This window comes from Xyrauchen texanus, chromosome 15, assembly GCF_025860055.1.
Source record: "Xyrauchen texanus isolate HMW12.3.18 chromosome 15, RBS_HiC_50CHRs, whole genome shotgun sequence".
NCBI classification, from domain to species: Eukaryota; Metazoa; Chordata; class Actinopteri; order Cypriniformes; family Catostomidae; genus Xyrauchen; species Xyrauchen texanus.
In genome coordinates, this window is record NC_068290.1 from 16,600,820 (window position 1) to 16,612,450 (window position 11,631).

Consider the following 11,631-nt stretch of genomic DNA (forward strand, 5'->3'; position numbering starts at 1 on the left):
TACATTTAAAAATGTTTTATTTCATCTCAACATTTGGGATGAAAAACACTTTCAATACAGTATAGAAAATAGAAATTAAGAGCCACTATGCAACAGGAAAAGCCTAAACCAACACAGCTGATGAATGAATCTGGGTGAGTATGCAGGTTGAATTTTCCATTATGCCACACAGGCATGACCAATTCAAATAAATAAATATAATCAGCAAAACTGAAAAGTATTTATATATACAAACAATGAGAAGAGAGGAATTTTATACTGTGATATAACACTATCTTCTGAAGGCCTTATATAATATATAATACTAACATTATTCTCCTGCTGTATTCTGGGGATAATATCAGCTTTAAGAGCATTGTCTGAGAAAGTTAATGGTTTGTATTTTGTGTAATTGATCATATGAGGAAATGTAGTAGTGTTGTCTGGTTGACTATTAAAAAACTAAAAACTCATGTACACAGTGATACATTACCATAATATCTGACCATCCCACACACCTTATTTCCATCTAAGCTTATCTATTGATGGACACAAGCAGCCAACATTGAATTTGATGATCTAATTACTACTGATAGGAAAATATAAAATGTCATATTAAATATATCTGAATTAACTATAAGATGACTTATTTGCCATTTTTGTGCTGTAGATTTGGCTTGTTAAGTTCTAGAGCAAGGTCATAAAATAAAAATGTAAAAAAAATTCTGCCATCATGTACTTATTCCTGTTCCAATGTTCTGACAAACTTACATCACTTTTTTTTTTTAGGGAAATTTAAAAGATGTTTGGTGGAATGTAAGCATCAGTCACTATTCATTTTAATGACATGTTTTTGACTGAGACTGTCATTCTGCCTAACACTTTTGCCTTCCACAGAAGAAAGAAATAAAGTCATAGAGGTTTGAAACCCAGTGAGTAAATGATGACAATTTTATTTTGGGTGAATTATTGCTTTAGCAATCATCAGGGTTGTTCACACCCTTCAGTTCACAATGAGAATAATGAAAGTGATATATGTCAAGCTTAATTAAAATTATTAGCCAATCCTTGATTTTATAGGTAATTGGGAGTCTGTTTAGTATGTAACAGGAAGTCAGTACATGTAGAGATTGGTGCAGACTTGCATGCAATATAGGAGTGTGATTTCACACTTATTCTAGGAGAGTTGGATCTGGTTCTTTTCTATTCTATTTTCTTTTCCAGGTATGCCTCATTCTCGGCAGGTGTGTATCAGAACTGTGTTCTTACACTGCTGGCAGCGAACTGAGCAGCACCAGGAGAATTTACAGGAGCAGCGCTGTACCACCTCTGCCCGGCCTGCACGAAACCCTGGGCCACAACATAGCAATTCACAACCATCTGGCGCCAACCTCGAGGTTCCTACAGATGAAAGATGAGTAAAGAGCAATAAGATAAAAAATATTATTGTCAATGTAAAACTGTTCACAACCTATCTGTTCTAATGTGACATATTTGTGACATACTGAAAGCAAGTTTTGTAAAACAATGTCTTATTTAAAGGAAAAGCTCACCCAAAAATTAAATGCATGTCTTTAGAAGAAAAAGATCAATATTTAAGTCCTTTATTACTATAAATTCTCCTCCCTGCAAATTAGGTGGCGATATGCATGAAGAATGCAAATAAACAAAAACAAAAGAAAAAGAATGTGGAAGTGAAAGTGGAGCTTTATAGTAAAAAATTACTTAAATATTGATCTGTTTCTCACCCACTCCTATTATTTCACCTCTGAAGAAATTGATTTAACCACTGGAATCATTCTGGCCATTCACTTGCATTGAATGGACCTACAGAGCTAAGATATTCTTCTAAAGTCTTTAATGAAAATGGAATAGTTCACCCAAAAAAAAAAAATTATTTTATTATTAATTTACCCTGATGCCACCCCAGGTATGACTGTCTTTCTTGAGCAGAACACAAATTAAGATTTTTAGAAGAATAAATTTGAAGCCCAATCACAGCACAGAAGACAGAGCTCTGTCAGGTCCTAATAATGGAAATACATGGGTGCCAGCACTTTGACAGACCAAAAGTCATATTTAGGCAGCATAAAAGTAATCCACATGACTCCAGTCGATCAGTGAATGTCCTCTGATGCAAATCGATACGTTTGTGTAAAATTAACTTTTAAAAAGCGATTCTTGCCAGCTGCATGATGCGTGATGTAATCATGTCGGTGAGTTTGGAAGCGGCGCTTATTTACAACAGAAGAATGAAAGTTGTGAATTTACAAATTGATCGAATGGTGTCACATGGATTACTTTTATGCTGCTTAAATATGACTTTTGGAATGTCAAAGTGCTGGCACCAGTCAACTTCCAATATAAGCATGAGCCTCGTCTGAAGGTGTTGCTACAATTTACAGTGATGTTTTTGGTGTTACTCAGTGGACAGAATATAAGTTTTAAGTCTTTTGAACTAATAATGCTTAATGTGACCGTCAGATATAAATAAAAAAATCTTGGTGGTCTTTTGCTCTTGCTATATAGATCACTCGTATTCTGATTTCCTTGGTGAATTTGCACATTTTCTATCAGATCTAGTAGTAAATGTAGATGCAGTAGTGGCCAAAAATATTTGCACCCATGGTAAATATGAGCAAAGAAGGCTGTGAAAAAAATCCACATTGTTTATTATTTTGATCATTCATTCATTCAAAAAAATTCAAACATTGAACCTTTAATTGAAGTAGAACAAATGAAAGAGGGTAAATATCTCATTATTAAATAAATATGTTTCTCCAAAACACTGTCACAATTATTGACACCCCAAGAAATTCTTATGAGTAAATTACACCTGAAGTATATTTCCCTTCATATAATTTTTTTTTATAGTGCACCAGGGTGACTAGGAACATGAAATTGTTCAGCCATGACTTCCTGTTTCACAGGGGTATAAATACGAGATAACACCAAATTCCAGGCCAAATTCCCTTAATCATCAATCACAATGCGTTAGACTAAAGAATATAGTTCTGATGTGTGGCAAAAGGTTGATGAGCTTCAAAAAATGGGAAGTGACTATAAAGAAAATAGCCAAAGCATTGAAAATGCCCATTTCCACCATCAGCGCAATAATTAACAAGTTCCAATCAACTGGAGATCTTAAGAATCAGCTTGGAAAAGGACGTGTGTCTAAAATGTCTCCACACACAGTGAGGAGGATGGTTCAAGTGGTCAAAGAATGTCCAAGGAACACAGCTGGAGAATTGCAGTAATTATTTGGGTCTTGGGGTCAGAAAGTTTTAAAATAAATAAATAAATATCAGACATCACCTCAAGTTGTTTGGGAGGGTTTCAAGAAAAAAAGCATCTGCTCTCATCCAACAACAAACTCAAGCATATTCAGTTTGCCAGACACTACTGGAAGTTCAAATGCAACTGGGTTCTATGGTCAGATGAAACAAAAAAAAAGAGCTTTTTGGCAGCAAACACCAGAGATGGGTTTAGTGAACACAGAGATGAAGTACCCAATGCCCACAGTTAAATGTGGTGCTGGATCTTCAGTGTTGTGGGGATGTTTTACTGCCAGAGCTCCTGGACATCTTGTTCGAATACATGGCATCATGGACTCTATCAAATGCCAACAGATAAAAATCAAAACCTGGCTGCCTCTGCCAGAAAACTTACAATGGGCCCTGGTTGGAACTTCCAGCAGGACAATGATTGAAAATAAATTCAAAATCAACACAAAAATGGTTCACTGACTACAAAATCAAGGTTCTGCCATGGCCATCCCAGTCCCTTGACCTGAAATACATAGAAAATTTGTCAGGTGAACTGAAGAGGAGAGTTCACCAACATGGACCTCTGAATTTGAAGGATCTGTAGAGATTCTGTATGGAGGAATGGTCTCATATTCCTTGCCAGGTGTTCTCCAACCTCATTAGGAATTATAAGAGAAGACTCAGAGCTGTTATCTTGGCAAAGGGAGGCTGCAAAAAATATTTAATAAAAGGGTGCCAATAATTATGGCCAATGCATTTTGGAGAATATTTTTTTATTTAATAATGAGATATATACCCAATTTTACATCAATTAAACGAAAGATCAAAATGATAAAAAAAAAAAAATGCAGATTTTTTCAGATACTTCTTCGCTCATATTTACCATGGGTGCCAATATTTGTGGCCACTACTGTAGAGCTTTAATTGTTGGTGACTTCAACATTCACATAGATAATGAAAATGACACATTGGGATTAGCATTTATCGAACTCTCTTTGAGTAAGACAAAATGTGACAGGACCAACTCATCGCCATAATCATAAACTAGATTAAATTCTGTCATATGGAGCTGATGTGATACTATAGAAATTCTACTGCAGAGACATGACATCTCAGATTATTACCTCGTATCTTGTTTGCTGCGATCAGCTAATGTCTCTCAGTCTACACCATGCTATCTTTCAGGAAGAACTATTCTTTTGACCACTAAAGATAGCTTCACTAATAATCTTCCAGAATTGTCTCAGATACTCAGTAAGCCAAAAAGTCTAGAAGAACTTGATGTAATAACAGAAAATATAAATGCAGAGTTCTCTAGCACTCTTGATAGTTTCGCCCCCTTTCGATTAGAGAAAATTAAAGAATAAGCCCCGCACCATGGTACAATGATCACACTCATGTTCTCAAGAGAGCAGCTCGGAAAATGGAGCGCAAATGGAAGATTACAAAAATAGATGTATTTTGCAGTGCATGGAAGGATAGTGTCTGTAGCTACAGACGGTCACTAAAAGCAGCCAGGTCAGAATATTTGAGAAAACTCATTTAAAAATAACCACAACCCTAGGTGTTTATTCAGTAATGTGGCTAAATTGGTCAGGAATAAAACCTCGACTGAACCAGATATTCCATCGCAACACAATAGTAATGACTTCATGAATTTCTTTACTGATAAAATAGAAATCATCAGAAATAAAATTGCAATTATGCAATCAACTGTCACAGCACCTCAGAAAACAGTGTCTCATAATTTTCCTCATAAACAACTTCAATCCTTTGCTGTCATAGGTCATGAAGAGCTAAAAACAACATAAAAATCAAAAGCCACAAGTTATCTCCAAGAGAGTTATGTCCCAATAAACTTTAAAATGGCAGATATCAACCCACTTATTGTCCCATTTATGTTGAAAATACTGTAAAAGGTAGTGTCCTCCCAACCTTGTTCATTTCTACAGATAAATGGTATATATGAACAATTTAATTCAGGATTTAGGCTCCATCACAGTACAGAGACTGCACTTTTCAGAGTTACAAATGATTCGCTCTTTTAATCTGATCTGCTGCATTTCTCTTCTAGTGCTTTTAGATTTTAGTCCTGCTTTCGACACCATAGATCATGACATTCTCTTGAATAGGCTGGAGAATTATTTTGGCATTAACAGACTTACATTAGCATGGTCCAGGTCCTATTTATCAGACCGCTACCAATTTGTATGTGTAAACGAGGAATTGTCAAACCAAACAAAAGTTAAGTATGGAGTGCCACAGGGATCAGTTTTAGGGCCTTTGCTTTTCTCCTTATATATGCTTCCCCTGGGAGATATTATCAGGAATCGTGGAATACATTTCCACTGTTATGCCGATGATACCCAACTTTATATTTCTTCTAAACCCTACGAAATTTCACAATTCTCCAAATTAGCAGAATGTATTAATGAAATCAAAGATTGGATGGCCAGAAATTTCCTTCTACTCAAATCCAACAAAACAGAGGTACTAATTACTGGACCAAAAACCTCTAAAAATAAGCCACTAAAATATAATTTGACTCTCAATGGATGTACTGTAACATTGTCTTCTATTGCGAATAACTTACAGTAGGTGTTATATTTGATACCAATCTGTCTTTTCAAAATCAAATTTCCAATATTTGTTGAACAGTAGTCTTCCACCACAGAAATATTGCTGATGCTGAAAAACTAATTTATGCTTTCATGACCTCAAGATTACAAATTAATGTAAAGCATTACTGGGAGGATGTACTGCAAGTTCAATAAATAAACTTTTTTTGTATAAACACAATAAACTGGGTAAACCCAACCCAATTTTATCATCGTTACATTGGCTACTTGTTAAATTTCATATTCATTTTAAAAGTCTGTTAATAGCTCCACTGTACTTCAGTGTCCTTCTACCATGCTATATTCCATCACGTACATTACGATCACAAAATACTGGCCTGTTAATTGTTCCTAGAATATTAAAATCCACAAATGGAGGTAGATCCTTCTCCTATTTGGCTCCAAAACTATGGAAAAGTCTCCCTAACACTGTTCGGAACGCAGACACTCTCTCTCAGTTTAAATCTAGACTTAAGACTCATCTATTTAGCCAGGCATACACCTAATTTATCCTTCAACTCACAATTAGGCTGCTTTAGTTTGGTCTGCCAGAACCAGAAGCATTTCTCAGAAACATTTCTCATAATCTATAACTCTGCAATAAATTAAATGGCATATATGCAAATGTTATTCTGTTTGTTTCACGGTCTCAACAGGGAAACGATAAATGGGTTCATAACATTATTCATTTTAACATGGGGATTCATAACCCGAGGTTACCAGAGCCATCCAGATCCAGCTCCATTCCTGCTTGACTCCATTGCTACGTGTCGCTGAGTGATGACGACAAACTACAGCCGGTGTTAGCCAGACATCACTTCAGTCTTAGACTTCAGAGGATGAACTGATGCCAACTCCAACTGTAAGACATCGGATACTTCATATGCCACTGCTTGATCCTTGAATTTAGGATGGACACCACCGAACCAAATGCACTCTCTGCCTACATCACATTTGTTTATTGATGGAATTAAATTTATTAATTGAAATTGAATACATAGACTATCAATTAATTCCAACAAAAGCCTTCATCAGCCAACTAACTTAGGACAATGGATCTATGTGAACATTTGCGGTTACAGTTCATACAAAATCTTTTTTTAAACACTTAGTTTATAAATTTAAACCATGACTTGCACTGCACACAAATAACTTATATCGGCATTATATTCATGTTGTTTGACCAGAGGGGAACTGGCCCCCACAGTGAGTCTGGTTTCGCCCAAGGTTGTTTTTCTCCATTAACCAATATCTTATGGAGTTTTGTGTTCCTTGCCACAGTCACCATCGGCCTGCTCACTGGGGTTCTAAATACAATTATTATTTAACTATTTAATTATTTATTTTTATACACAATTTACATTCATATTTAATCAAACTACACTGATGCCTTTATAGATATTACAGTTTAATTTTCTGTTAAATAATGATTTTCTGCAAAGCTGCTTTGAAACGTGTTGTGAAAAGCACTATATAAATAAAAATCTTGAAAAATCTTAATTTGTGTTTTGCTGAAGAAAGACGCATCTGGGATAGCATCAGGGTAAGTGAATAATGAGAGAATAAACATTTTTGGGTGAACTATTCCTTTAACATTATCCAATAGCACCTGTGGCCTAGGTGACATCAGCAGAGAAAGTTAGTTGTGCAGGTGAACATCAAATTTATTACACTATACAGATAAAACTATTAAAGATTACAGAATTAAAAAATTATATTTGGAAGAACATACACAGGTGAATCGCTCACTAAGACCAGGAACATGCATTAAGAAAGTAAAAGGGGTCAGTTTAGATTTCATGTTGACTTTAAGTGTTCCTCTGCTAGATCAGAAACTATTGTAGTAGAAGTAGCAGAAGAGAGTGATTCTGTTAGCGGTTTTTAAACTTTTACCATTACATCGTCGTCCTGCAGTACCAGGGATTCCATTGTCTGGGTCTAAACGGCAGAAATCTGGTGAAGGAGCCAAGTAGACCAGATCCCGTGTGGCAGGTGGCTTCACATTGGGATCCCGTGGAAGCAGAGCTGTGCGTGAGCCCACACGTGTCAGCCGTACCTAAGCAGAAAATGTGGGCATGACACTTGATTAGATACTCCAATTGTATCTGCAGCACAATCGTTTTCATCACACATTTATTTTGTTCCTAAATCTAACGCACTACCTCCAAAGGCAGCATTGTAAGCCATCATAGCTTTCACTGCAAAGGCTGTCCCAAAGTGCTACTTTCTTGTTGTGGACAAAATGTCTAAGGTATCTTGTTGTGGTCCAATTAACTATTTTGCCAGTTAAGAGTGATCCAAATCAGTCACTTACAGTTTGATGTTCCATCTTAGTTAGGCCTTACACTTACAACAAATATGGAGTTCTAACAAACTTGCTGCAAACTTGCTGAAAATTGCTGCGCACACAAGCTTGCGATTCCCTGCAAATGTTTTCCAGAATTTTGCAGCATTTTGCAGGTGAACCTGCAGCAAACCTATGGCGACAATGAAGAATTTGCTGCAAAGCTCATTTGCACGTGAAAAGAATGAGTGGCTAGTTTGCAGCAAGTTTGCCAGAACTCTCGATTTCTGTAAGCTGCCCATGTAGGCATTAGACAGCTAGGTTTTGGCACAGAGCCAGTGTGATGTAAGTAGGCTTACAAATGTCTTTATTTTGGTGTACCTGCCTAGACACACAAGTGATCCAATAAAAACAACCGCAACTATCTTCTTTGTCTTATTGGATAAGTGTAAAGAACTGCTTGTAGCATTTGGAGGGATTTTTAAAGTTTTTCCTCTAACCAACAGTATTTAACCCTTTAAAGTCAAGATGTGATGAACTCACAGGCATATTGGTTGCATGCGTAAACATACCTCTGTAGCCCCATCAAAACGCTCTTTCAGCACAGCACCAACCCGACGGAAAGGGGGCATGACCTTCCAGCAGGTTCTGAGCTCACAGGACCCGGAAACACCATGACACTTACACTCCACCTGCATGTTATGGAGGATCGCCTGGATAAGAAAAGAGAAAAACATGAAAACAAAGCAGATAGATGATTCAAGAGTTTTGATACTTATAAAATCTATTAATTCTCATCTCTTGCCTTCCGTCCTGCTTCATTATTGTGAATGTTCATTAGTGGTCGCCCTGACGACATGCCTTTAGCTCTCTCAGGCTCATCCACAAAAGTCTGGGAGAATGCAACGCCATAGGACAGATTATCAGAGCATCCTGACCACTGGAAACCTAGAGGGGGGGAGGAGACAGGCATGCTGTACAATATGATTTTATGATTTTTTTAAATTCTATAATAATTTGTGTTATTTACAAATGCTATTGAGATTTTTTTTTTAACTCACCTTCTGGACTGACCCCCCTGACCTTTCGGTCACAGCCGCACCTCTCCAGCTCTCCCCTGCTACAGCCTCGAGTCACTGCCACGGCAACTGCTGCTGTCGAAAGAGCGTGGACAAATGCTGCCTCACGGGAACCTGAGAAGAGACATGAATATAGACAGCCAGAACTCTGAGGTCAAAATATATACAGTATGACCTGTTGTTGTGTAATAGGGAGCACAAATAGGATACCATGATGTACATTATTATTTGCTGAAAATGCTATGCAAACGTTTTGTGTCTAAAATTATCACTATTATTTTATTACACTCCATAACTGTGAGGCATACCATGTTATGTTGTAAATTGTTAAGTTAAAATAATGGTGTAATCCAATAAAAACTCACTGAGTGCTTTATTAGGAACAATGTGGTCCTAATAACGTGCCTGACATGATCTTCTGCTTTTGTAGCTCATCCGCCTTAAGGTTCGATGTGTTGTGCACATTATGAGATGCTGTTCTGTTCAGTATACTTGTACAGAGTGGTTATCTGAGTTACTGTAGCCTTTCTGTCAGCTCGAACCAGTCTAGCCATTCTCCATTGACCTCTCTAATCAACAAGGCGTTTCTTTTAGCAGAACTGCCGCTCACTGGATGTTTTTTGTTTTTGGCACCAATCTGAGTAAACTCTAGAGCCTGTTGTGAGTAAAAATCCCAGTAATACTAATTCCAGCCTGTCCGGCACCAATAATCATGCCGTGGTCGAAATCACTGAGATCAAATTCTTTCCCCCATTCTGATGGCTGGTGTGAGCTCCTGAATGAAATCTGCCTAATTTTACACATTGCACTGCTGCCACATGATTGGCTGATTAGATAATCGCATGAATAAGGTGTACAGGTGTTCCAATTAAAGTGATATGTGAGTGTATTATCTCTTGTTGTGTGATGAAGAGTCATGTTGTAACCTTGGTTCATGACTCGTCCAAAAACATTGATCCCACGGGAGGTGGTGGAACAGTTCCACCGCCTGTTTCGGAACTGATGTTGGCACTACAGAGATAGAAACACAACAAACAGCCAAACATCAAAGTTCAAATGTGTTGTGTACTGTATAGACTACAATTAACAGATTGAAACTGTTAAACTGAATGATGTTATTATGATCTAAGATCCCCTCTGACAATATATCTAAAGCAATAGAAATATACATTTTTTAATCAATAAATGACATTATGAAATAGAAATGAGTAGATGGGGAGAAGGAGGGATGCTGAGAGGCACTTATATTAAATCAACATTTTCATTAAAAATAATACTATCAGTGTAACAATTTCAATGAAAATTTTAATTGAAAAATGCACATGAATTTGTTTACTTATACTACAGCATGCACTTGAACTGGCTTGAACTGCACAAGTTTCTGCAGAACCTGATGACCCATGTTATCCCTGCAATATTTTATAACGTTTCAAAGAGCATTTTGCATGCTTTAATGGAAGCAAGGAAATCTGATCTTTCTTATCTTTTTTAATCTTTTTTTGTTAATGTGGCCAATGTCACAAATTGATTAGTGAACTAGAAAAAGTGCATATTTTTACATATCTCTAATTTTATATTGCATAACTTTATTTCCATTTTTTAAATTTCCATGGTTACATGGGACTTTAAATGCCAGATCAATGCAGACTTTTGGACTTGTTAATTCTTTACTGACCCCATCATCTCCATGGCTTAAAAAGAAACTGATAAATTAAGAAATGGTAGAATGCTCACAAACTTGAGAGTTATTGTGTCTCAGACTCTCTCACCTCCTCAATTACCATTTCTGCAGCCTTTCGCACGGACTCCATGACCTCCCCCCGTGCCCGGCACACCCCAACCTGGCCTGGTGACAACCCCCTCAGATGGCCACATGGTCCTGCACCAGACACAGGACGAGAACGTGGCAAACGTGCCAGAGAGCTACAGAGAGAGACGTACAAAACAATGCAGAAACAAATGGAGGACAGAACATTTTTAGATGGATTTTGGGATATAAGTAAAAAAAAAATGAAAGTAAATGTGACTGAGACTAATGATATACTGCCTAACATCTCCTTTTATGTTCCATGGAAGAAAGAAAGTCATAAGAGCTTGAGACAAAATGAGGGTGATATAATGACAGAATTTATATTTTGGGGTGAACTATCCCTTTAAGTTTGTTTAAAAGGAAACACAGATGAACCATGAAAGAGTGAGAGAAAGAGGTGACACCATCTTTTAAAAGTTATGGCATAACAAACAATTCCACACAAACCAACTTACAGCCAATTGGTTGCCATGGTGAGGTGGGTTGCCCATAGCAACAGCAGGAGGAGTCGTCCCGTGAGAGTCACAGAAGAGACAGTTGGCATCAGATTGCCTGTCTGTCTGTCTGTCTGTCAACCTGTCTGCCTCTGAATTTG

At 37.1% G+C, this 11,631-nt stretch overlaps 1 protein-coding gene across 1 annotated transcript; it reads right to left on the reverse strand.

Moving 5' to 3' along the window:
* Positions 1–88: 88 nt before the first annotated feature.
* On the reverse strand, positions 89–11,631 carry LOC127656293 (protein Wnt-4-like). The gene is made up of 8 exons (XM_052144544.1): positions 11,492–11,631; positions 10,996–11,149; positions 10,153–10,237; positions 9,209–9,340; positions 8,953–9,095; positions 8,720–8,860; positions 7,757–7,919; positions 89–1,380 (listed from the first exon to the last, which is right to left on the reverse strand). Exons 1-8 carry the CDS (start codon positions 11,578–11,580, stop codon positions 1,211–1,213), a joined length of 1,077 nt encoding a protein of 358 aa, XP_052000504.1. The 5' UTR covers positions 11,581–11,631; the 3' UTR covers positions 89–1,210.